Source organism: Columba livia, chromosome W (assembly GCF_036013475.1).
Source record: "Columba livia isolate bColLiv1 breed racing homer chromosome W, bColLiv1.pat.W.v2, whole genome shotgun sequence".
NCBI lineage: Eukaryota > Metazoa > Chordata > Aves > Columbiformes > Columbidae > Columba > Columba livia.
In genome coordinates this window covers 14,141,840-14,169,649 of record NC_088641.1, presented here as the reverse complement: position 1 = coordinate 14,169,649, position 27,810 = coordinate 14,141,840, and the positions used below count along the sequence as shown (strand labels likewise).

General features: G+C 40.3%; 1 protein-coding gene across 4 annotated transcripts in view; it reads right to left on the bottom strand.

Moving 5' to 3' along the window:
* LOC135575246 (E3 SUMO-protein ligase PIAS2-like) overlaps positions 1-26,304 on the bottom strand; it is a 30,815-nt gene extending 4,511 nt beyond the window's left edge. For all 4 annotated transcript variants that reach the window (XR_010468720.1, XM_065044898.1, XM_065044896.1 and 1 more), the window contains exons 1-11: positions 26,163-26,304; positions 16,885-17,359; positions 14,214-14,298; positions 13,527-13,577; positions 13,310-13,400; positions 8,808-8,942; positions 5,271-5,376; positions 4,808-4,881; positions 3,960-4,120; positions 3,220-3,353; positions 2,584-2,755 (exon numbers count right to left, since the gene is read on the bottom strand). Coding sequence is in view for 3 of the 4 variants with exons in the window: in XM_065044898.1 (XP_064900970.1) it covers positions 2,584-2,755; positions 3,220-3,353; positions 3,960-4,120; positions 4,808-4,881; positions 5,271-5,376; positions 8,808-8,942; positions 13,310-13,400; positions 13,527-13,577; positions 14,214-14,298; positions 16,885-17,359; positions 26,163-26,186 (1,508 nt within the window). In the remaining variant the exon portion in view is untranslated. The remainder of the gene's footprint in view (positions 1-2,583; positions 2,756-3,219; positions 3,354-3,959; positions 4,121-4,807; positions 4,882-5,270; positions 5,377-8,807; positions 8,943-13,309; positions 13,401-13,526; positions 13,578-14,213; positions 14,299-16,884; positions 17,360-26,162) is intronic.
* Between the last annotated feature and the right edge of the window lie 1,506 nt (positions 26,305-27,810).

Below are 27,810 nucleotides of genomic sequence, written 5' to 3'. Positions count from 1 at the left end.
ACTCTAGTTTCCTCTTTCATAACAGTCTTCATAATAACATGACCATATCTTGGTTCTCAACAGCAGCTGTGGTGTAAGAGCAAGTTGGCATTAAAACAAAGTACAGTGATGGAGTCATTTATACCAGTCTACCACCCAGAGACAGAAATGGACGTCTGGATCTGCACAGCACCCCAGGGAGGGATGCACAGGGAGCCAGAGCTAGGGGAAGAGCACTCGTTTCAATTTCTCCACGTTTCCTCAGTGTTAACCTGTCACACCAAGGGCACGACTGACTTATTCAGCCCCTGGAGCAAAGATTACACATGTGGGAGTTTAATATCAAAGCCTTCTTTACTCACAGCCTGAGCTCGAGCTATGTTCAGCTCTTTAGGAGCATGCAACCAGTTAAAACCCTCCTTCAGCCTCACTTTCTGCACTATGACTTCATGGCACTGTTAAATACGAAACTGCAGGCATTTGGGCTACAGCCACATACATAAATATCTTTATAAAACTTCAAAGCATGTGGAAATAACCAGAGTCCTGCATCCCACTGTCCTGCCTTGTTACCCACTCACATCTTCCCATACTGCTGCACTGGTGCATTTATGCTACTTCTGATTTTAGAAGGTTGGATTTCAGGCCTTCCCCTCTCAGCACCTCTTACATTTCAACCTATGTTGCTTCTGCCTATAGGTAGACACTCCATGGTTTTGCCAAAAACTAGCATTCAGGTAAGATTGTTTACAGCAGAAAAGCTATTCCCCCAAAAGCCTGGCTTTGACTTGGATTTAAAGAATGAAAACATGCCGTTTCCATATCCAAACAATAAGGAAAATACATTTGTCACAGATACACAAGAAAACTCAGTTCTTCTACAATTATGGTTGCAAGTAGCCATCTTGGACAAACACAAGAGCATGGAAGGAAGTCTTGATACCTTCTGAAACTTCATTAAGAGATGTATTTGTAGCTATTTTTTCTTATAAAAATAAGAAACAAAAGTCCCTTGCAGAAGGATTCCTCCACAGCCCTCACAAGCAGCAACAGCATTTCAGTATCACCGCTACAAGTTGTTGAAGACATCCATTTGCTTCCCAGCTGACTGGATTTAGATGAGCGAATTGAGTGTACTATCAGCAAGTTTGCTGATGACACCAAGCTGGGAGGAGTGGCTGACACGCCAGAAGGCTGTGCTGCCATCCAGAGACCTGGACAGGCTGGAGAGTTGGGCGGGGAATAACCTGATGAAATTTAACAAGGGAAAGTGTAGAGTCCTGCATCTGGGCAGGAACAACCCCAGGTTCCAGTATAGGTTGGGAAATTACATATTAGAGAGCAGTGTAGGGGAAAGGGACCTGGGGGTCCTGGTGGACAACAGGATGACCATGTGCCAGCACTGTGCCCTTGTGGCCAGGAAGGCCAATGGCATCCTGGGGTGTATTAGAAGGGGGTGGCTAGTAGATCGAGAGAGGTCCTCCTTCCCCTCTGCTCCGCCCTGGTGAGACCACATCTGGAATATTGTGTCCAGTTGTGGCCCCTCAGTTCCAGAAGGACAGGGAACTGCTGGAGAGGGTCCAGCGTAGGGCAACCAAGATGATGAAGGGAGTGGAGCACCTCCCTTATGAAGAAAGGCTGAGGGAGCTGGGGCTCTTTAGTTTGGAGAAGAGGAGACTAAGGGGGGACCTCATTAATGTTTATAAATATATAAAGGGTGAGTGCCATGAGGATGGAGCCAGGCTCTTCTCGGTGGCCAACAATGATAGGACAAGGGGTAATGGGATCAAGCTGGAACACAAGAGGTTCCACTTAAATTTGAGAAGAAACTTCTTCTCAGTGAGGGTGACAGACACTGGAACAGGCTGCCCAGGGAGGTTGTGGAGTCTCCTTCTCTGGAGACATTCAAAACCCGCCTGGACATGTTCCTGTGCGACCTCACCTAGGCGTTCCTGCTCCAGCAGGGGGATTGGACTAGATGATCCTTTGAGGTCCCTTCCAATCCCAAACATACTGTGATACTGTGATACAGCAGACTTGAAAGTTGGTGGTTGTGCTAATTAAGGTGCAGAACTGACCGATAACCACGAACAGTGTCCAGAGTTTAAGAAAGAGATGAAAGAAAAGCTCATCTTTATTCAAAACAGCAAAGCACCTCCCTTCCAAGACTGACAGGATGGATGAAACACGCAACATAGCCTAATTTCCTGGGCATCAGTGGATTAGATAAAGGGTATAATAGTGAGAGAAAAGCCTTTCAGATGACACTAACTTAGCAAGAATGCATAAAGCTCCTCCACTTGGCATCATCTGCTTTCTCAGGAGAATCCCATCCATTAGCCTGATCAGCTTCCTTTTCTACGGAAAAATATCCCTGCAAACACAGCAACAGCAAGTGCAAGTCTTTTGCGAGATGTAAAACTATTTAAGTGTTTTGTCTGTACAAAGTTACTGAATCAATACATCCTTCTGCAAGGAGAGGCCTAGAAATTCTCCTCTGGAAGTGTGGAGCTAGATCCCAAAGAGAGATGACAAGTCCATTCATCTACACATCAGTTTATCTGCAACATTACAGAATAACAACTAACTTTAAAACTGACAAACCCTTTGGTTGGGCTTCCTTGTGTTTCAGACATAAATATGCTCTTCCTTTTGGCAGGAGGATCTTCCTCTTCATCAGAAGAGCTTTCTATAGTCAAGTCAATAATGTCAACTTTCTTCTTGTTTACCTCATTGGTCACCATCACAGAACAGGGTTTGCTAACAACACTGGAACCTAAACAAGAAAAGAAACTATCACTTTTTTTTTTTTTAAGGCTGTTGACATCAGAAGTTTCTATTTGCAACAGAATCAATATCTCAAATCCTGGTTTAACTCATCTTCCTGGCCAGTACAGAGAATGTTACGACCCAGGAACAGTTCTATTAGTATTCTGTATCATGTTGATATTATTAAAGCACAAGCTTTAATCTTCACTTATCAGTTTAAGGACCTAAACCAAGACCAACCATTCATTTATTTAACTGCTATTATAATAAGCAAAGACAAAATCCACAAATTCACACTTTTAGGGATAACACCCCTTTTTTTAAAAAAAAAAAAAAAGTTTAAATGAAAGTAAGTTGAGAAATATTAACCCCCCACAGAACAAACATCAGTATCCACACACATTATCCCAGCAATAACTAAGTCTCCAAGATTTTTTTGTTGGTTTGCAACCACCACCCAGATGTACGTACTTTCTATTTTGGTGCACTGTGGACTTGAGACTTTCACAGCTTCTTTCTTTGGCCTCATGGGGCACCAGGAACCATCTTCTTGGAATTTGATCTCATCCACATCTGAACATTCGTTAAGGATTTCCATAAAAAGCCTGAAAAATAAAAGCGGTTTCAAATTTTAATTCCAGGCTTTTGCCAAGTGAGGGAGACACATCTGAAAAGCTAATTATGGTCACCTTCGACCCATAGCCTGTACTTTCACCCTAATTAGTCTTACCTAAATGTCTGCAATTACAGCCTTTGTGGACACCCAGACATCAAAACTCAGGAGAGTATCCCAACCTACCTCGATACCACTCCAACATTACTGCAATTCATAAATTTCCATACAGAGGTAGAAATCATCATCTTTGGAATCAAGTTTCACCCTGTTTCTAAGTTTAAGTTTAAATGTTACAGTTAATTGCTTCAGAGATAGGGTAATGTAAAAGGGAGCCCTATCCCTAGATGTCACATTTGGGTTTCTCCAGAGGATATATGCTGAGGTTCAAGAGTTTGATGATGCAATTAGAAGATAAACTAATGTACTTCATTACATGGGAACAGAAACTAACGGAGTCAAATAATTCCTCCCAGTCTAAAATATTTTGACAAAGAAAATAATACGAAATAGCTACTTTTGTGACTTGAGGTGTAGCCATCTAATACATCATGAAAAATTTTCATTAATTCTGTACTCTGCAAACCCTGTGTCTTACCCATCTAATATTAGGCTCTCGTAAGCTGCCTTTTTGTCACAGACAGGGCAGATCCACGTAGGCTTCTTTTCATTCATTTGAAGATAAAGAGCAGCATCAAAACATTGCAGGTGTGTGCAAGTCACAGCCCGGCATGGGATTGTCAGTCTCATTTTTCCCAGCTGCAGGAGACAAATTTAAAGAGTGTGAGAACAGAAAAGAGCAAAGCAGGCCTGGATGGCTAACAATTAAATCAGAGGTGAAGTAACTCTCTCTTCTCACAGCAGAGATGCCCAGTGCTAAGGTCGCTGGAGGCAAATCCACCCTATCAAAGCACATACAGTGCACTCAAAGCAACAATAAAGCCATCCCCAAAGTCCCCACCAAGCTGCAAACAAACAAACGTTTCTAATGGATCTGCAGCAATGTTATTTCTAGGATTTTGCACCTGCTTGATAATTTTCTTTCAGCCAAATATTTCAAGGGATTTTGTGAATTCCAATTATATTAGACTCAAAATGGCATTAGACCTATTTTAACATTTAACTTAACAAACCAGTCACAAACACAAAGACCAGTTTCTACCTGGAAAGAGAAACCCCAAGGCAGTATTACCTTGTTACAAGGTGGTAATATATATATATATATATATTTTTTTTTTTGTTACAGCAAGAGATGAGGAGACCCAAAGTTTTATTTATCACTGTGCCCTTTAATTATTCTGTCACCCTGCCCAATTATTTTATATTAATGAATCAGTATAAACCAGAAGCCAGTGAAGTTCCTAAAGTGGTGCCTTTTAAAAGCAGCCCAACTGCACTACAGATGAATACACAAATCTGTACACGATTATTTCCAGCCATACTTACAGGACACATCAGAGAAACCCGCAGACTGGTTGTGGCAATCTCACTATCAGGATCTGCAGTTAATTTTTCTTTAACTATTAAAATAAATTAAGAAGTTAGACACCATTATTTAAAATGCTAACCTTGATCATCTAGGAAACTAGGTCATAGCAATATCAATATCAAACAATAGTTTTCCTCTTTATAAGTGACTGGCAAACACTGTGAATCACAAGATAGTGCATCTGCAAACATCAAACAAACAGCCACAACAGTTAGTGGAGCAAACTCAACCCAACATGCAAAGAGATAAAATAATTACCAGAGAGTGAAGCATGACGCCTCAGCAACAGCAAAGAGAACCTTTGATACTCCGGACTTTCTTTTCAAAATGCTGCAAATCCCCTAAATATTACTAGTTCTAGTTTTAAAGAGCCACCAACCACCCTGAAAAAGTACAGAGATGCAAATTAATTTGACTTACTTAGTGCTCTGGAATGATCGGGGTTTCTGATACCTTTCATTTTTAACCTCTGCAAAAGCATAGCTGAAGTGAGCTGACGAACGAGATACACAGACATGGAGTAATTCTACAAAAAGAGGGATTAAAGATTAAATATTGATTTCATACACTACTTCCACTACAGCAACAGATTACTACTTATGCTAGTTATAGTGTACAGTAAAACCAAAAATGTTGATTTTTTACTTAATAGTTATGAAAAGTGTAGGCAGATGACTTCATTACTGTGAAATAGTCCAATATTCTGCCAGAATTCTCCTGTCAATCAAGTCCAATTGTGATTTAACTAAGAACAATAACTGTACAACAAAAACACAATCTGGGCTCTTTTCTTGGAAAGATGATTTAGACTGATGACACACCTCCTCGTACATGCAGTTTTTAAGAACTTCTCATGTTTGACACTGAAAGAAGGGAAGGATTTAGGAGACAATCTGTTAGCTTTTAAGCCAGGCCTTGTTACGCCGTATCTACTCCTCTGAGGCTGCCCACATTCCCCAGCATTTATTACTCTTCCCTAATTCACACCATTTGCCAGCTGCTTTTCCTCAGCCTTCACTCTCTCCAAGGTCACTAATGAAGAGAAAATTCCACAAGTCACAAAATCCCAGCCTGGTTGGGGTTGGAAGGGACCTCTGGAGATCATCCAGTCCAACACATCTGCTAAAGCAGGGTCACCAGAGCAGGTTGCACAGGGTCGTGTACAGGGGGGTCTTGAATGTCTCCAGAGAAGGAGACTCCACACCTGCTCTGGGCAGCCTGGGCCAGGCTCTGGCACCTCAAAGAAAAGAAGTTTCTCCTCATATTCAGATGGAACCTTCTATGCTCCAGTCTGTGCCTGTTGCCCCTCATCCTATTGTTGGGCACCATGGAAAAGAGTCTGGTCCCATCCTCTTGACACCCACCCTGGAGATAGTTATCCACATTGATAAGATCCCGTTCAGCTTCTCTTCTCCAGGCCGAACAGCCCCAGCTCTCTCAGTGTCTCCTCATAAGAAAGATGCTCCAGACCCCTCATCATCTTTGTGTCCCTCCACTGGACTCTCTCCAGTAATTCCTTGTCCTTCTTCAACTGGGGAGCCCAGAACTGGACACAGAACTCCAGATGTGGCCTCACCAGGGCAGAGCAGAGGGGGACGATCACCTCCCTCGACCTGCTGGTCACACTCTTCCTAATGCACCCCAGGTACCATTGGCCTTCTTGGCCACAAGGGCACATTGCTGGCTCATGGTCAACCTGTTGTCAGCCAGAACTCCCAGGTCTGTCTCTGCAATGCTGCTCTCCCTAACCTGTACTGGTGTACAGGGTTATTCCTCCCCAGGTGCAGGACCCTGCACTTGCCCTTGTTGCACTTCATCAAGTTTTTCTCTGCCCAGTCCTCCAGCCTGTCCAGGTCTCGCTGGATGGCAGCACAGCCTCTGGTGTGTCAGCCCTTCCTCCCAGTTTGGTATCATCAGCAAACTTGCTGAGGGTGCACTCAGTCTCTTCATCCAGGTCAATGATGAAGAGGTTGAACAGGACTGGACCCATTGCTGACCCCTGGGGAACCCCAGTAACTACAGGCCTCCAACCAGACTCTGCACCGTTGATCACAACCCTCTGAGCTCTGCCATCCAGCCAATTCTCAATCCATCTCACTATGCCACTACTGCAGAATAATAACGATTTCATCTGTACAACAAATGTAACCTGCAGTCCCTTATTTCCAGTCCCTGCCAGTCACCTTCATATGGTTCCTATACTGTCTGGGTATTACAAAATAATTTTGAACATCTACTGCCCTGCTCCACCTTTACCACCACCATGAAACCAGAGAACTTCACCTCTTGAGGAAAAGTGGGACAACCTCTAATTTATCAGTTTCTATGAGAATATCTTTGGCAGATACAAGGCGGGGGAAGAAAGCAGGGGTCAAGCAGGAGAGGCCGAGACCACACAAAACCTTGCAGTCATTTCAAGATTCTTGTGCTTTCTGATTGTGAAGCAACTGCTTAGATCTTGCCCTCTATCTCTGTTTTAGAAAAAACTTCTCTGTCAGCACTGCCCTTCATTTATTTTCTGAACATGAGCTTTCTCCCCAATGTCTTTTTAAAAAATTTTAGTGTGTAAAAGCTTATACTGAAGTCTAACTTGGAAACATGTGGTGTCTCTGGTCCACAGATTTTGATTTTGAAGAAAAATATAAGAGGTAAGCTACTTTGATAATTGAATCCAGAAAGATTTACACAACTAGTCAGAGAAATAATTAGGTTTTAACTTCCCAACATCTGAAAAGGCTGCTGCAACAGCTTTTTAGACCTAGGAAGAATTCATAAGTTCTCACACTCTCCCCCTTTATTTCTTCAGTAAATCCATAGGGGGATTTCTAAACAGCCACACATTTTAGAGGCTAATTCCATTTAAACTGCAATTAATCTTGGCACCAGAAAGCAACAGGTTTCACATTTCAGTCATCGCCTCCTTTATCTCCTGACACCTGAAGTCTAGCATGCTTCTCCCCCACTGCAGCTTTCCATGAAGTTTAGAATTGCATTTTTTTTTTCTTCCCCTAGCTCTCCATCCTTCCCCACATCAAGTCAGCTTTCCCTCAAGTCACCCAAGTTTCCAGGAACACTCTTTCATTTGTAAGAATAAAACCACACTGCTCAGATATCCTACAATACAAACACACCATGCATGTATGGTCCAGCCAAGCATGGTTGAGATCCATCAAGCCCAGGAAGAGCTGACACCAGCAGCATGACACCTCCCCAGTAAACCCATCCCGGCAACCTGCCATCTAAGAGCTTTCTGAGCTGCAAATTCCACCCCCATTTTGGTTTATTTACAAATGAAGTTTTAAATCTACTCAGAGGCCATTTTCATGTAAAAAAGGGATCTCAGAAGAATAAAGATGGAAATATCCATTAACCAGCTCTTCCTCTGAAATAAAAATTGCTTTTGTAAGACCATTTGGTATTACTTAGAAAATACAAAAATCTCAAAAGCAAGCATCCATCTCCACCCCCATGGCCTTGGCACATCTGGTCAGTTTAAAGAGCATTCTCCAAAGGACAGTTCCAATAGATACTGAGAAATGTGCCTTAGAAGATATGGTGCCATAATTTCATATTCATATTACCACATCATCAGGCTTCAAGCAAGAACTGAGGTTTTCCTTTTCTTATTTTGTCATGTTTGAGCTGCTTTGTACTATTTAAACTACAAAGATTTTTGGTATTTTTGGCACACTTCAGGTAACCCCTAACAGCAGGCTTTCTAATGTGAGTTCTCTAAGGAAGTCTTTGCTATCTATATGCAAATCTTCTATATATTACTGTAAACTATCATAACTCCAGAGCAAACTTTGTTTCATGGCACTGATAATAAGCTCAACCACCTCATACTAAACACTTTCTGGCACATACTTCACCAGCAACATCAGATAACAGAGGAGAAGAAATGCTAAATTATGTTATTTAGATGACTTTCTGCATCCTACAGAAATTACACTTTACCTTTCCAATTTCAGAAGCCCAGGAAATGGTAATCTGGTTTGGCACTGCTGACGACAACCTAACTAGAGATGTTATATTCAAGGGGCGCCCAGGTCGCTTCTGTTCAATTCCGTTTTTTGGTGGTGGAGCGTATCCCTACAGGAAGAAAGGACAAGGAAAGCGTTAACAAGTCTCTCCACTATATTCTGAAACCTGCTGAAGAGATTTGTTAGTTTTAAACAGACCTGTGGGATGCAGGTAAACCCAGAGGCTCTGTAGGCTAGAGACTAAACTCAACACTTATTCTGAGAAATATCAGTCTTTGACAGTTTAATACCACAAGCCAATCACAATTTTAAAGCATTTTTTGTTTTAAAATGATTTTACAGAAGTGCTGAAAAGGTCGAAGAGAAGGCAGCAGTTTTGTTGCATGTAAGTTCACTGGAAGAATAAAAAGCAATGTTAATGCTTTGTCTTTTTTTTTTTCCCATCCTGCTGAGAGTGGAACATTGCAAGGACACAGCAAGTCATGAAGAGTTAATTCCATGTTTCACACCCAAAAAACACTTCATTGATGCTATTTAAGAAACAATAAAGTCTTGGAACAAGAGCTCCACATCTCCTTGGTGTCTGCTTTGCCTCACACCAACCACACCAGCCCCATCAGTGACAGGTTTTCATCTGTGCTTTGCCAGGGCCCCTGAAGAGCAGCTGTACATGGAATATCAGCTGTATTTAATAGCTAACAGGCTTTGCTGTTGTTTGCAGAAACAAAATCAACTAGATATTTGCTCAGCTTTGATGAAAAATTTCATAATCTGGACTGTTTCTGCAGTTTTATTTCCTATTTGTTTGTGAATTGAATCAGGAGCCATCCTGTCCCCTTTTGCTTCTAGGCAAGCATGTACTCTCCAGCACACTGTGAGCAGAAAGTACTTGTGCTATGAGAGGGAGCACACAGACTAATTGCAGCTTATTCCTCTCACCCTGTGTCTGCCATGAGGAAAGCAAGCCAGTCTGTAACAGGAACACTGAAAATCTGTTTTTAGCTCACACAAACAACCTGCAGTCCACTCACCTCTAAAACTCATCCTGCACCAGAAGGATGACACTAAGAGATCACAGCCCTATGCCTTGCACAGAACCAACTGGCAGATCTAATTTAGTTCAAGACAGTTGTTCTATACAAGAAACTCTCCCAGAAAGGGTATGCTGAAAACCCCCACACATATATTGTTTTACACACACATTCACAGCCTAGTGCTTGGGGAAGAAAAAAAAAAAAAAAAAAAAAAAAAAAGTTATTTTGAAAGATGCCAAGTCCAAAAATAAAAAACAGAAATAAAGAGCTTCTTCCACTCATCAATCAAGTATATCAGAGGATAATCACAAACTTTAAATCAAGGAAGACTCGATAGTTATCACATCATTTTCTAGGTTTCCAAAGCAGCAATATTCCTATTCCATACATTTCGGCTGACAACTAAGCCCTGGCTGTGCCTCACCACCACCCTTTATTAATTTCAGACAGGACACTTGCAGTAACAGAATAGGGACTTGGAGCTTCTACAGGCAGGTCTGCTGGGCCAGAGCATCAAGCAATTGCTGAAGATTTGTTTCTAAAATGGTTCTCACCCCAGATGACAAGTGACCCAGTAGCTACCAGGAACCTCACATGTGCTCTACCACAGAACGTACAAGGCAGCAGGCACATAATTAACAGAATGAACATTCTGCCATTTATTTAATCAGACATAACAGCTGCAGCCATTTATATATTTCCCAATTGCTTTGCTCCAGTAGTCTTTACTATGGTGACTTTACAATGAATTTATGTTGACAAACACACCATCCCTGCAATATTTAGGAGAGTATTTCCACACATACTGTACCAGTCACAATAACCCTGCTGGTCTCCAACCTAAAATGAAGCTGCCTTGCTTTCAAGAGAGCAAGAATGCAAGTTCTATTTCCAACTTTTTTTTTTTTTTTTTTTTTTACAGACTGCAGTGCACATGCTTCACTTCAGCCAAGTTTTTGATGTTTTCTTCCACAGAGCAATCACCTTGAGATCAGATTCAATCTTGTACTCCTAGAACACTTCAGAATTTTCCCTTCCTAGCCTTCCAGGAGTTAAGTAAAGAGCACTCTGCTTGCCTATCAAAACAGCATTGTTTAGTTAGGCTGCCAATTCTATGGCTATTTGGGTCTTTGAGTCTTCCATGTTTCTTGCAAGAACAACATTAGTCAAAAACAGATGGAATCTGCTAGAGCCAGGAAAAAAAAAAAAAAAAAAAAAAGAAAAAAAAACACACCCCAAAACAAATAAAAAACAAAACAAAGAAGGAGAAAGAAAAAAAAAAAAAAAAAAAAAGAGACCTGTGGTGGTCTGTGGAGGTCCCCTGGGAAGAAAAACAAATTATCTTTTTGGACTTTCCCATTTTGTCTTTCCTACAAGAGAAGTCAAGAGAATCACCTGCTGTAGTGCATTATGTATACAATCCTTGTTACTAGACAAGACACCAACATGCAGGTATCTACATTTATTCCTTTTTAAGTCAGAACACACACTGTAAGAAGATGACACAGTTGTAGGAATAAAACAAAACACCATGTTAGCATGAGTTGCCACAACCTGAAGCAGTACTGTCACACTGGCAGCATTTCTCTGAAGTTTTTGGTAAGGATTGCAGCCAAGGAGATGACCAAGAATAATTTACAGACCTCTGCACAGGCATGAACTGCTATACCAACGAAATACAGAACAGTACTCACCCAAGAGTTGTACAAATTGGCAATAAAGAAATCACGGATTAATTACCTAACACTAACGCTATCAAGCTGGACAACAGCGGTCTTTGAGGAAAATAAGTTATCTTACATTTCCTTCAACAGAAAGGAACCACAAGAGGGATACAGACAGTGACCAAATCAACAAAAAATATTTGCAGGAGAACTCAGACTGAGACTATATTTGTTTTTCAGCTCTTAATGAAGGAGGAGAGGAACAGAAGTTGCCAAGACAATAATCATTTATTCACTTTCTCACCTAAAGTTTCTGCTGAACAGATTAAAGAGTCATCTTACAACATGCAGAAAGATCAACAGGTTTTAGATCTAAAGCAAAGCAAGAATCCAAGATTACAAACAACTTTTGCTACAGCTGTGATGTATGTTACACACAAAATGGATAACATAACACAGCACAGCAGGACATAAACTATATTACCCCATTTCCCAAAAAAATAAACCCTAGCATGATTTTTCAGGATTGAGGATTATAGAAATATAAGCCCTACTCAAAAAATAAGCCCTAATTACTGTTCATAAAAAAGTCAATTTAAATAGTGTCCAAGCAGCTATACATATAAAAAAGTATGCATCTTTTGGAGCAAAAATTGTATAAGACCCTGTCTTATTTTCAGGGAAACAGGGTAGTAAGACTGAGAGCCAGCAGACATTGATGTCCACAGGTAACATCAGACCCAGTTCTTTTTGGTGGGTTGCTTAAATAAAGGAAAAACTGCAGAAGAAAGGAGAGAATCCTGCAAAGTTTATCACAGAGAACATAACTGGCATTTGCAGAAAATAGTGACCAGAAAACATGAAAGAAATCATCTTACACACTGAAGTCAGAAAGAAGAACAGTGATGCAATGGTTAAAGAAGTAGGGGGAAGAGAAGCTAGAGAGTCTCATTTAAGCTGAGCAGAGTGATGGTCACATATGGCAAGAGGGGGGGTACAGGACAACACATCTGACACCCCAAGAAGGTGACAAACATTCTGAGAGATTTCACACCTCATCTCCCCACACTGAACCTACTGCTGAAAAAAACCCTCTGTACCTACTACTTTTTCCATCTTCTATAGCTTTCAGAATGGGTTGCCTAAGAGTTTCTCCCTCTTCTGTTGTACAGAGATACCAATGCCAGAGATTTTTCAAGAATGAATGCTTTTCCCTTCTTGTGTATATTCAAACCTTGAGGTGACCCTGCCTACATACTAACTTTTAAAACATCAGACACCAGTAGCTGTACAACTTCCAACGCTGTCCTGTTCTTGTATCAGCAAATGCTGGGAACCCCAATATGTCTGTTCCTCTACAAACTTGTACACAAGAAGGTGATGTCATCCCCTCATAACAAGAAAGAATTCAAGCCAACACACAAATATAAATAGCCCAAACAGCAAGGGCTACTACCAATCAAGTCAAATAAATGCAGTTTGAAGACCAACGAGGAGGATTCCTCATACAGGCACTGGTTTGGTTTTGACATATTTTGTGAACCACAACAGATGAGGTTTGCTGTAGGTGGCTAAAACAATCCACACAGTTGCTGTAACATGCTTAAAAGTATTCATATCTATCTCACACAGCAAATGTACAAACCATTTGCCTAACATTAGCAACCAGAGAAATTTCAGTGATAATAAGCAACTTGATTCTTTTAGCAAGTTAACATTACAGAAAAAACACAAACACAAGTCACAAAGAAACCACAAATACATTTAAACAAGCTTACCGGCAATGGAAACAGCTTTCCATTTACTTTAATACACAAACTATTAGGGTAATTATCTTCTTGAGGGCAGCTTGTCTCTGCTAGGCATAACCTATATTCCCAAAAAGAGAAAGTGTCATTTTTCAAACGTAATTGCATTTATATGTCTCCACAAACATCTAGATTTATGTTACATTAGCCAATATAGAAGTTATAAAAAACACTGTGAAAAAAGTACCTTAGCTGAACTTGGACTGTGTAATCTCTCCCGCCCCCAGGGAAGAAGTCTCTGTGACAAATGAGAAAAAAATATATATATCTATATATATAAAAACCTCACTTAGCAGATTTCATATTCCAGTCATAAGCAGAAAGAACTGGCATATCTGCCCCAACATCACTAAACTTTGCTCATTTTTCTTTTATTGAGCTATGAACAAGTCTTATGAGCAACACTTCTGTTTAGCTACTTAAGCAGGATTTTAAGATCATCATACTCTGTCAAAAATTTATAGTAACAACAAGGTATGATGTTGCCAGAGAGGAAAATCCCATTTCTCTTTGCTTACACCATAGGTCTTGCAACAATATGAACCCCGAGACAAAAAAATAAAAGCAGCCTTCCATTCCTGCAGCCAAGAAACATGCAGGGAAAAAAAAAAAAAAGCTTACCACCTCTCTAAACAGCCACAATTATTCAGAACTGAGTAATTGTTAACTCTTTAGTGGCATAGGATTTACCCTAACTGCATGTAATTTCTGTGCATAGTAGTTCCTGAAGAAAAACAGAAATTCAGCATAATTTTGCTGAGGATTATCACCCTGCATCTGCAAGTTTATGCAACACATAAAATGAACCAAACCCCCCACACTTCATCCTGAAGTTTTGCAAAAGTTTACCTACATTATTCCACACTCTTCTTACCTGGAAATACAGATTTCTCTGACCTGCTGAGGTGTTAAAGCAAAGATAAAAAACTTCTCTTGGAACCTCTGAATACTGCTCTGTACTAGAAAAAAAAGACACACAAAAGAGGTTTAACCATGGCAATTAAAGTCATCAATTAAAACAGGATCTGCAATTGAGTTTTTCCCTGGAACAAGATACAAGCCACTGAATATACTCAAATTGTGCTTGAACTGCATGTAACTGTCAACAGGAAAGCAATGGAACAAATAATTCATACAACTGTATTAAAATGGCTTAATATCACATTATACTTCAGTACTAAAGAAGCTTGGCAAACCACATTATAATCAAAAACACACACAACAAAATACAACACTGGAGAAAAGGGTACCACAGAGAAGATGTTTAGAACTATTTGAAGGTACTACAAGAAGAAAAGGCACACCAGAAGTTATTTATGGACAGCTGGAAAATTACTCAGTTCAGAAACAGATAAAGGTAACTATGTATTTGGGGAAGAAGGGAGAAAGCACAAGCCCTAATGTCAGATAAGCCATCTAGACTTCAGGTCTCTTAATTAACCCTTGCTAGCATTTGGAAAAAAAAAAATATATACAACTTTCATATCAGAATCCTACTTGTCTCTGTCAGTGATGGAAGTAGTAATGTTTTAGTATTAAGGGTTCATGGTATGTACCTGTTACTTTTCAACTTTATTTCAACTTAAGAAGATAGAAATCTTGAACTGAAATAAAGTTAGACTGGACTTGTCCAACAGTTTAAAGTAACAGCAAGGACAAATGCAAAAATAGCACTAAAACTAAAAATAAACTAAACCAGGCAAATTTGGAAAACCTAGACTGTCTTGTACACTGTGACATTCAGAGATGATGATCTCTATGCCCAGAAGACACATAAAAAGGTCACAAACATGAAACAGAATCCAGATGGAACAGACACACATGCCAAGTTCCTCAAACAATTCAAAACAACTATATTGTGCATATACGTGTACACACACAGAGCATAAACAACATTTTATATTTATATTAGCCTACAGACTTCAAGGGAAAGAGGAATTTAAACACAGCTCTAACTATAACATGGTGACACCCCTAGGGAAGCATTTTCCTTTCAGGAAAAAATAAAGGATCATTTCCAAAGTTGAGGAAAACAGCTGTTAGGGAAATTTCCAGCATATGACCACCACCTCTAGATATCATTGACCAGGAACAAAAGGTGTCACAACACAAACAGAAGTGATAACAGGCATTGTAAATAATGCTTGTTAGTAAAGTTTGCTGCTTTAGGCAGTCAAGGATGACCAACCATCAGTATATGCCTCACTGAGGTACAATTCACAGCCTAAAATACTATTATCAGTTAAGAAACTAAAATGTCTAAGGGGATGCAAACAGCTTGCAAAATGCTGAAGTGTTTCTAAACAATATTAGAGAGTTCAGGAACACTTTCTACCATGCAAGATAAGACAGACTGAATTTCAAGACAGAAAACAACATATTTCCAAATAATTAAATGCGTTTAAGAATGAGGAATTAGAGGACACTAAGCTGAGATTTCACATTATTTGAAAAACAAACAGTATGGCAATAACCGGTAGACTGAGAAACCTTTGCTAAACTGAGACCAACACTGAACTTTGCTGCACAAAGTATCTACTTCAGTGCCAGACACCAGAACCTGCAGAATTGTTGCAGTGAGAGAAGTGTAAACAAACAAGCCAGTGAAATGGTTCTCTTTACGTTGCTGCAACTTATTAATTAGTGCCCCTGAAATACTTTTCCTGTTATCCCCTACAGGTATGTCCCACCCATTTGTACCTAGCAGAAACTTCAGGTCCAAATCTTTCAGCCAAAATTAACTTCAGGGGAGGCTCAGGCAAGATATTAGAACACATTTCTTTACCAAGAGGGTGGTCAAACACTGGAACAGACTTCCTAGAGAGGTGGTTGATGCCCCAAACCTGTCAGTGCTTAACGTGCATTTGGACGATGTGCTTAACTCTTATTCTTTAAATTTTGGTGAGCCCTGAGGTGGTCAGGCTGTCAAGTTATCATTGTAGGTGCCTTCCTGTGGAGAGGTTTTGATAGATAAAGATTTGTTGCTGAATTAGTCAGGCTCAAAGGAATCTCAAGGCCTCTTAGAGAAGCTGAGAACAGAATCTGCTGTGAGAAAGAGGGGCGTTCCTCAATCACCAGGGTCCTGGCGTGGCGTGAATCATCGGACGTATCATCAGTGAGACTCCAGAGCACGGACAGCCCATGATACTCATTTAGCGAATCCATGCTTGGAGCGTGGACGCGTGATTAGAATATAGTTGCATATATAAGGAGGCTTGTTTCTGTAATAAATGGCTTTGTGTGATTCACACTGAATCAGAATGCTGAGTCCTTTATCGTTCCAACACCTTCCAACTGAACTAATCTATTATTCAATATTCAAAAGACAAAGATCTTTAATCACATAATATTAGCAGAAGAGAACAGTATTTTCTGAAGTGCAGCTTGGCACTTTTGGGGACAAGCAGCGGAGAGGGCAAAGGTAGGGATGAGAAGGGAAGGGAGCTTCCACTTTTCCCCAGCTGCAAAACGCTACTTAAGTCTAGAAGTCACAAGCAACACCTATCTCATGAATTACACAACCCACAGAACTATTAAACACTTACCTAGACTTGTAGGTTTTATAAGCACGTCAAGCACATCGTAAAAAGGGAGGCTTTTCAGCTGAACATCAGGATGAACAGGTGGAATTGGAGGGGACGGCTGCTGCATCTCAAAGTGGGACTTAGTGTCTTGGAGGAGCACAGAACTGACGGGTGAGGAAGGAGACTGAGGGGTGACTGAAGTGGAAGGGAGTGGGTGAATGCTGGCAACAGCCAGGTCAGGCTCGACAGGAGAGGACCTAATGTCCAAATTGAAAACTGCAGGTTTTATAGCTGATAAATCCGAAAGTCCTTCAATTGTCCTTGGGTACCGATGCCTATAGAGTTCTCGAATTTTTATCTGAACTGCTGGGCTGCAGCCACTCTTCAGTAAGTGCAGTGCCCTCATCAGGAGGTCATGTTTCCGCCCGCTTTTATTACGGCCAGCAAACCCCAACAACACTTGTAGTTCAGAAACACGAAAACTTGATACCATATTCTAGAAAGAAAAAGAGAGATAAGCACAGGTGAACTAACAGCATCTCTTTCTGCAGGGAATGGTGAAGCATCTGAACTTCCATCACTCCATTAAGTGTTTCAAAAAGATGGACCCAATTTCAAAGATTATAGTGATTTCAAATTGGGTCCATCTTTTTGAAATGCCCTGTAGTTTCACACCTGTCATCTTGGATACTCCCATATAGAACAGGCTGCCCAGGGTAGTAGTGGAATCACCATCCCTGGAGGGGTTTAAAAGGTGTTTAGATGAGGTTCTTAGAGACATGGGTTAGTGGCAGAGTTAGGTTATGGTTGGACTTGATCCTGAGGGTCTCTTCCAACTGAAATGATTCTATGATTCATATTCTTACTCAACACAACAGTACGGTTAGTTTAAAGTAAATAAACAAAGTGTCCAGGATAAAGGTTGAGTTTGGTGGTGTTACTGATTTCAAAGTCTTCTAATTGCTTTCCCACTCAAAAATAACAAAATCTTAATGCAACCCATGCAGTGCCATCTTAAATTCACAGCCAGAAGCATAAGCTTTACCACAAAATCTGTCTCACTTCATGAAACAAACAAAAAGTCAGATGAATCAGTATTATCACTTGCTTTCCAACACACTTTAAGAAATAAAATAAGCAACTGTTAAAGTTCTGCACAGTTTATTCTGAACTGGCCTTTATTTTATGCAGCATGTTAAATGCACACGTGAACAGAGACAGACACATCAGGTTTCACTTGTGAAAGGACGGCACAGCAAGGTGGACACTTTTTTAAAAAGCTACATTACATCATACTAACAAACTGTTTAACCAACATAACTGATTCTGCCAGAACGCCACTGTTCTTTTCTTTTTGTATCACATTCTGGTACTGTGTGACACAGCAATCTCTTCAAAGGAAATAATAGTATTTACTTGATTATTGGAGTTGGTTGGGGATGACTGAGGATTGAATTACGAAGTTCATAAACAGAAAGATTCTCATTTAAAAAAAAAAAATAATGAAACAAGAAATAAAAAACTCACTATGCAAGAGGAAGTAATCTTTTCCCCACATTACAACAAACAAGTAACTTAAGACAGGTGCATCATTTCATATTTTTGTGAGCAAGCTCTCTTTTCAGAGGTATAAAATTGTCCAGAATTCTTCTAAGCAATTTCCTTCCTATTTCTGTGGGACTCTTCCACTGTAACAAGGAATTTAAGTTGTAAAGATGAAAGAACATCTGACTTGAATCTGTACCACTGCACCATAGCAACACCAGACTCGAGGACTGGCATATGGAGGACATGACAGAAGGTATGAAGTAGTAGACACCTGGGATCATCAAACATATTTTTAAAAACAGTTCAAAAGCATATTGTTGCCTTTTAAATAGTAGTTCAAAATACAGCATTGATTTCAGAAGAGATACAACTCAAAATGCCATGTTTTGGGTTTACCTTCCCTAATCCTTACTATGTAGTTACAGACTTCACATCCACATATTCTAACATAGATCTGACCCCAGCTGAAGTTTTAACACAACTATGCTACAACCACACAGCCACCAAAAAAAAAAGGTCTGAACTCCCCCACGTCCCCAGCTGCTTGCTCCCTAGTTTCTCCTTAACATCAAGAAAATTGTTTTTACAGTAACAAAGATCAGGGAATTGAGCCAGATAAAAACTGAACTTGTGCAAGCAGCCAGGACCCACCTTTTCAAGGGCCACATTATTTGTGCATGTCAAAACAATCATCAAAAAATACTATGGTCATACTCTCATCATGCCACCCCTTCCTCATTGTGTAGGGGACCAGGGTATCATATTGCAGATCCTGAATTTCAACACTTTCAGACAGTCAGTTTAGGTACAGCAATGCTTCTATTGAGTAGAGTTAGCTAGTATCGAGTTAGCTATCAGGAAGTCAAACCAGCATACTTCAAACTGGGATTCCCCCAACACTCAGTCAATAAATGTACCACAGATACAATTGCCAGTGAAAGAAGAGACCAACAGCAGATGTCACCCTAATTTCATCCCAGCAACTTCTCTGAACAGCAAAACCATACAAGATATGAGGAAAAGATGAAGACAGAACTACACCCAGTTTGCAAGCTGCTGGAGGTTCATTTCTGCCCGTCCTTCCCTTGCTACATTTCCTTAGTTGCACAGTCAAACAGGGTGAAGAAAAACTGTTTCAGTACTCGTAAAAAGTAGCCGGAAGTACTGTAACAGCTTTATAGCCATGCCACATTTAAAAAAAAAAAAAAAAAAAAAAAAAAAAGTGTTAGCTGTAAAAGATAATACTGATATTCAAGGATTTACTGAGAACTTCATGTTGTGTGCTTTCATGGATAGTTGCATAAGCTTGATAGCAATGTCAGCGTGATTCTGGATTCCATAATCAGAATGCAAACTAGCATTTTGTTACAAGATGGATTTTGTTTTATTAGAAGACACAGACTGGCTTCAATACCATAGTCAGCAAGATTTGAAATTGTCACCTCCATTAAAAATGCTTGGAAGTATAAAAAAAATACATAGTTTTGCCCATCAACACAAAAATCCTATATACGCTTTTGAAAGAAGTCTTGCAAAAGTAAGTTTTACTGGTAGTAATTAAACAACAGCTTTTGCAATATTTTTTCCCTAAAGCCAATTCTACATTCTCTTTAAGGCAACAACCACCATATGCATGGAAACACATTGAGTCTGATCTACATGTTTTCATTTATTACTCCATTTACAGATATATCAAAGCGGACACTTGTTATAATCAAGGTTTTATGAAGGCATAAGATATCTTTAGGAGCATTTATAACTATGGTGTGAGATGGATATTACTTCTAGTAGACACCACCAAGTTGGAGGTTGGACTAGATGAGCTTTGAAGGTCCCTTCCAACCCAAATTATTCCATGATTCTGGGATTTTAAGTTATTTTCTTTTGGAGTTCCAGAAATATTGCAGAAGACTGCAGTTTAGCTATTAACATGTTTTTCACATCACTGTATTAAGATTAGAGATTCAAGTTGTGTCATGCAAATGCCATCAGTTTTCTCTTAAGACAAGTTCTTTACAGCTGCACAGCCTAATAAAAAGCTTTTTAACACAGAAGACCAAAGCCACTTTATTTTTATTGTTTCTCCGGGAACACAGAGAATAGTTTAACAGAACTTTTAGGAAGGAAATCAGACTGGATAATCCAAGTATTTCTATATTTCAGAAACATTTTTTCCCCTGAAATTCATACTTTAAGTTCATCAGAAGTTTCACAAGGTTTTCTTGTTTCTTATTGTTAAACTATAGCAACCATGATTCATAAGCAGAAATATTGTTCTAAAGCATTAAGCCATAGGTGTATCTAGAATGGCATTCATTTCACAGGGATCATGATGTTAAGGAGTCCAGGAAATGCTGACACGCTGCTAAAATTAAGGGCAGAGCAAAGCAAGCACTCAAACATCTCTCTCAAACAAGAGCTACATGCACAATCTCCCTGCAATATTAACAGTTATTGTACTTACATATATAAATAAAAGATAACAAAGAATGCGTGTTAAATTCTTGACATATGTCTACAATAAGCACCAACAACTGTAGCTTCTGGGGCAACCATGACTTTTGCAATAAATTTGCATGCCTACTGATTTGCAACTGGCTAGAAATGCAGAATATTGGTAAGAGAGAGCAACTAGTATCTTGGTATGGTTGAAAACCTCTATGTCAGGGATTGGCTCAAGGAGCACGGACATGAGTCCACCGAGCAACTGTACGAGCAGAGCCCATTTTAGTTGACATAAGTAGGCCTTAGTTAGCTTGTCTATTAGGCCGTGGGAAAGGGGGAACGGAAAAGTACTGACTAAGGCAGGGTCAGGATATCCTTGAAGAGATAAGAGTCAGAAGAATGCGGGATGCGCATAGCTAGCTAAACCCAAGTAGGTGGAGTAAGTGAATGTAACCTTTTAGTGCTTAGCCTATTAGATAGAGACAAGTATGCATAATTATGGTATTTGGTATAAATGCACGCTATCTCGGGCAATAAAGTTGAATCATGCTTTATCACTCACATTGAGTCGGCCTGCATGTTCTCCTCAGCCGCGTACTCGCACCTCTATGCTGACCCTAAATACAAATGTATTCTGGAAACTGATGGAAGAATAAATAAAAAAACTGCAAGTCCTGGGAAAGAATGAAGAGGTCACTAGTTAAATCTGTGTAAGTCATACAACACAGGAGGAACAGCTCTGAAGAACACAATGGTTGTTGCAAACAGTGTGACCACAAGTGGTCCTCACTATTATTGAGATTTTTCTTAGGACTAACTCTAGTCTGGCTCCTAACTTGGGCATTAGTCTTCAAAGTTGCATGCACTTAATATAACAGTGAAAATCCCAAATCAAATACTTGTGTTCATTTCACATAAGACACTCAAAACAAAGCTTGACTCCTTTCATTGCAGCCTCATTTTTTAAGTACCATAAACTACAATATCTCCTTCCTTTCCCTGTCACTATACCTCAGCACAATCATTAATTGTTAATTATTTTAGATACAAACTTTTAAGGTACCACAATAAGCCTCACTGGTCTAAAAAAGTGACCATGCGCCTATGAAGAACAGGGGAATTACATGCAGATACAAGATAACCTGTGATAAAATACTATCAATAACCTATGATAATATACTGTTATCTTACACTCAATGTTAACTGCAACCTAAAGATCACTACATCACCAACAGGAATGTCTCAATATCTATTCTGTCCATCATTTTAAGTTTATCCCAGATCAATTATTTGATTTCTACATCAAACCCTCAAAAAATGGTTGCTATATACAATACAATGTTATTAACATAGCTAAAATAAAATGGAGTACAACAGAGTGCTTGGCAATGAGTTTGAAGAGGACAGATGAAGATAGCTCTGTGTTTTCTTCTTAGTTAACAATTTAGCAGTAAGCACTGCTTCACCTGGTAAACAGGCAAACATTGTCCATTTAAACTGGAAAAATAAAGCAAAAGTGGAAAGACGTTGAGTCTATTATGAACAAGAGATCTAATACATACAAGAATGAGACTTCAATTTCTGTATTTGAATATGGTATCCAAACCATATTGCTCTTCACATTTGAATCACACTACTTCAATACTGGAGCAAAAATTAAAAGTGGGACTTAGTTTCAGCATTTATAAACCCCGATTTTCCAGTAAATTTTGTATAATTTCTCCCACCACATAGGGCATATGAGCACACTTCCATCTTTTCCTCAGTAAAACAAGTTTTTTTTTCCTCAATAGCCATAAAACTGATCACTAATGTCACACATCTTAGTTTTGGCACAGGCATGTTCATTCACTTACAAAGAGCTTTTAATTCTCATAAAGATGAAGCTAACACATTAACTTCAAAACCCAATTAAATACAAACTATAAGACTGAAGCTGTTGTCTTCTAAACTGGGGATCTGCAATGTTTCAAGGATAGCATGCACTCTGTGTTATTTGTTTGCAAATTAGAGTCAGAATGCCAGGAAAAACTTAGGGGACCCAAGAGATCATGTCTCTAAGTAATAATATATAAACAAACCTCTTATCTGCAGGATTTTGCTGGGATGAAAACCCAAAGCCAAATATCAGTGAGTTCAGAATTCATTGGAATAATTTTCTCACAGATGGCTCTCAGAAGGAGCTGTAGTTCCCCACTCCTGGGACAATTCTGTATAAATCGGTGTTCACATTCCATCTCTGACCTCCGCACCAGACTGCTGTTCCATGTCCATCTATGCCTGTGTATCCCCTTTAACGTTCATTGGGCTGCTCGTGAGCGAGAAACGTGGATGAAGGTATAAGCTATGTTTAAAAACACATCTGTGAACAGCATGTCTAGAAACCGTGTTTCAAAATATACAAGAAAGATACAGTTGTGCTCACCACATCTTCTTGGCAACTCCCTAATATTCCAGAAACTGGTAACCTACAGAATTCAAACACTGTTAATTAATTAAGGGTTAATCTGAAGGTCTGGAAGGGTAAGTCTTATACATGAAATTTTAACCAATATCTTGAAAAGTAGCGACCATGGCTACAGCTACTTCTGAATCCTTTAACAAAACTGAAGATTTGCAAAAGGAATGATGTAACAGCCAGTTCCTCTGAGTTTCTTTGTTTTCTTTCACTACAGCCTCTCAGTTACAATCCTTTGGTCATAGCTCCCCAGAATTTTTAGTCTGAAGATCCAGAGGATAGCAGGGATGATACTAACAAATATTAAAATGACCCTGTGCCCTGAGAACAGAAAAATGCTGGCCTTTCATGTTTCCTTCAACAACAGGATTTAAGAGAGAACTCTTACCTCCTGCCTTTAGTCAGTCCTTCAGGATTTACTGAAATAAATCCAACTCTCCAAATTGCCCTGTTGGCCTTTTATAATGCAGGTAGAGATCACATACTACAGGAAATAGCAACCAACAAGACAGCAGCAAACAATGCTGCCATAAAAACATCCCATATGTTAATCTATAAAACAGCAATTTAAGATCACTCCGAAAGATCAATTAATGAAATCTGTTGCAGGAAGGGGGTGTCTCTCTTCTTTAGCCAAAAGCAGGAGAATTGGTTGTCTGAAAAAAAACAAAAAAAAAAACAAAAAAAAAAAAAAAAAAACACACACACACAACAACCCTAAACCTGCAAACCAAGAGCCTAGTATTCAAGCAGACACATTCAAATGTATCCTCTTAAACCAAACCAACAAACAAACCAACCAACCCACCAAATGGCAGTAAAGGCCTTGAAGACATGAGGCAGTCTACTATATTATCTTCCAAAAAAAAAAAAAAAAAAAAATATCTAGAGCTTTCCCAAATTGGATCAATAATTACTGTCAGCTGGAAACTAAACATTTGCTCTGGCAGAAGGATTAGACTGGATGATCCTCTGAGGTCCCTTCCAATCCCTAACATTCTGTGATTTAGAGAAGTTCCAGGCTAAGAGATTCATTTCAGAGACACTCCAGTTTACAAATAAGATGAATGGGAACATCACAAGACTTTTCTTCAGGCTATTTTTTTTTTTTTTTTAACTACTGATACCTGTTCTTTTGAGTGACAAAAGGCCACTGCAATAGTTGGCCTGAAACCCAGTTCCCTTTTCCCTCCATACTTCATGTTACTTTTGGCAAGCAATTCAGGTGCATATATAATTTCAAAGGTATTTAGGTACCCAATTCCAAGACAGAATCTCCCAATACTTATGCATATCTAGGTAAGTGATTATGGTGCTTTGGAAAATGCAGATCGCAGCTCCAGCTCAAGCCTGGAGAAGAGGAGTTCTCTCTGCTGTAAACTTTACACTGAGGGTTTAGCCACCTATGTAGTACACCCTTTGAAAGACATTAGAAAGAGGGCTGAAAAGCAGTCAGGACACTAAATAAATAAATAAATTAAAAAAAAAAAAAAAAAAACACAAATGAATTTAACTTAGGAAAAAATAAGACAACCCTTCTTAAAGCTAAGATTAAGATAGAGCACTATTGTCCTCAAATGAAACACAGTTTTTTCTGTGAGGTTTTTATAACTGAGCTCCTCAGCTACACTCCCCTTCAACCCAAGCCCTGTTAACACTGGAAGAAGCCTCAGTGTAAGAAGTTCTCTAGTAATTGCAGCATATTTGCCACTGCTGGTCAGACTACAGCCAGTTCAGCCATCAGACCTTTCTCTACACTAAAGGCTACCTCACAGTGGGTGCCATTTAACTGGCTTTTATTCCCTCTGTAGGAAAATCTAGATCAGAAGGGGGGTTCAGCATATGCAGCATTCCCTCAAGGACACTTCTGCAGGTGTGGATGCTGCAGAAAAGGCAACATTAGAATCATAGAATCATTTCAGTTGGAAGAGACCCTCAAGATCACCGAGTCCAACCATAACCTAACTCCAGCGCTAAACCACGTCCCTAAGAACCTCATCTAAACGCCTTTTAAACACCTCCAGGAATGGTGACTTCTTCCGAGCAAAGATACTCACAGATTGATCAAGAAACATAAGGAAAAAACAGAAATAATGTAGTCAGTTCTTTATGTACACACCTTCAAATATGAAAGGCCACCCCACCACATCGAAAAAAATATATTACAAAAAGTCCACAAGTGCAATATAAAAGGCATTCAAAGGATGATAAAACAGGTCTGAAAAGAAATACTGTATTTCATGCTTCACAGGCACAGTTTGCCCAGTTAATGAACCTTCAAAGAATCAATAATTATTAGTATTTTAAAAAAAATCGGTTAATTACTCAGCATTTTCCCTTCAGTTTGCAGTCAGGGCACGGCGGCTCAGGGCCCTCAATGGCGCCATGCGAAGCGCCCAACACCCGAAAAGGCTTTTAAAATATCGCGGTTGGGGGAAAGAGAATCCCACCGACATCACAACCCACACGACGCAGCCGGAACGCGAGCCCGGCGTGCCCCACCCCGCCGAGATGACAGGGCTGGTTCTGTTCAGACACAGCCGGCAGCGCCGCCGGCTTCCGCAGCTTCTCGACCGCGCTTCAGGCCGGCCCCGCTTCCTCCTCACGAGGCCGCGGGCCCCCGGTACTTTCTAGCCGTTACGAGTGAGAGAAGCTGCTGGTTCACCACCCCCCCCCGCCCCCGGCAAGCACCGAGGGGTGCGGCGGAAGCTCCTGTAAGGAAAGGCCAGGGGAGGTAGGGGGAGGGCATCGCTTCTCCACCTCCACTTCCCCCACCGCGGGAACGGCCAGGCGACATCTTGTCCCACATCTTCCCCGCCGCCTCCTCCTCCTCCTCTCCCGTCCTCACCCGCAGTTCCTCGAAATCCGCCATTTTCTACCCGCTGCTGCTGCTGCCGCCGCCGCCGTCACCGGGCCCCGCCGCCACCATCGTGCACCCTGTGCGCGCTCCCGGCACGTGACGGGGGAGGGTGGGGGCTACGCGCCGCCTCTCCGCCTGGCGGGGCGGCCCTGAGAGGAATTGTGCCTTTTTTTGGTACGCACACACCCCCCGGTACTGGCCATAGTGCTTCTTACCGAACCCGGCCCCTCCGCGACTCCTAGGATCTCTTATCAGGCCAAGGGCTGCGGGGACGTGAAGGTGAGGAGAGAGCAGCCGGCAAGACCGCAGCCCTCGGTGCTGCTGCTCTCCAAATTTAACACCGCGGAGGACACAGAACTATTACATTCACAAAATGAACAGCAAATAACACGGTCTTGCCATTAGAGTATTTTCAATTGCAAAGTTGGACTTGCACTGTGATTTTATAACATGCTTAGTTTTATCCATCTCATCAAAAACATCCTCAGAATTTGTGTTATAATGATGATGCAACATGTTTTATGTTGCAAAAAAATGAAGTGAAAATGTCACTGGCAGTAAGCTTCAAAACAGAATAATGGGTTTCCTGCTGTAAGGGAAATGTTGAAGCATTTACAGAAAAATAAACATCCAGGTGCAGCTGAGAATATTATTTTCAAAAGCAGCCAGAGATCATTTTCTAGTCACAATCATTACCTAGTCACAATATTCAGTTTTATTGGCAACTGGGTTGTTAAACCAAACAATCTATTTCTTGCAATTAAAAAATAAAAAGGCACAAAGACTGAGACAAACAGACCAGCAGCCAAACTGACTCAAACAAGAGGTTGGAGAAGGACACTGGAACAAAAAAAAGGTCTGAAATGCAAAATATATTTGCCCATATTCACCAAAATCAGCAGGTTTTTGTATGATTGATGGATTTGGAGTTGTAACCACAACCATAAGATATTTCAGAACAAACTGTGAGCTTCTTAATGGTCCAAGACACAGACCACATTGGCAGCAAGCTCTGCTACGAAGGATTCCGACAGACAATTTTGGGAACAAATAGTTTAACTTTTATAGATGGCACTGACACCCACAAACACACTGGCTATGGTCACTTAATATCGCAACAGGATCTGGACACATAGGAACTCAATAATTAACATTATTAGCGGTAATTCTGCAACAGCCTTTTGAGGCAGGTTTTCCTTTTTATTTACTATCAGCTAGTCCAAGATAAACTCTTAGTTTTGCTAAAGGTTTTTAACCATAACCTCATATACCTGGTACTTCTCTGCATAAACTGGTTCCGTGCTTGCTCTTATAATAGCAATTTCCTTGAAGATTTAAACATAAGGACTTTATTACATTTAAAACCCCTTTTATTAGTTAAAACCAGGGATTCATAGCTGAATAAAGTGCGCTGTCTACCACACCGCTGCGCAAGTTCAGCTCTCAAGCGTGGGAAAGCAAAGACGTGGGAAAGCAAGATGTGCGGTTCCAGCCACCTGGATGATAAAGGAAGATCAGTACTAACATGACCATCTGGACGGTCAAAGAAGAAATAGTACTAACATAATTAGATCATAGCAATTAGTTAAAATATAAAGGGCCTTGGACAGATTGTGCTGAAGTACATTTCTCATAA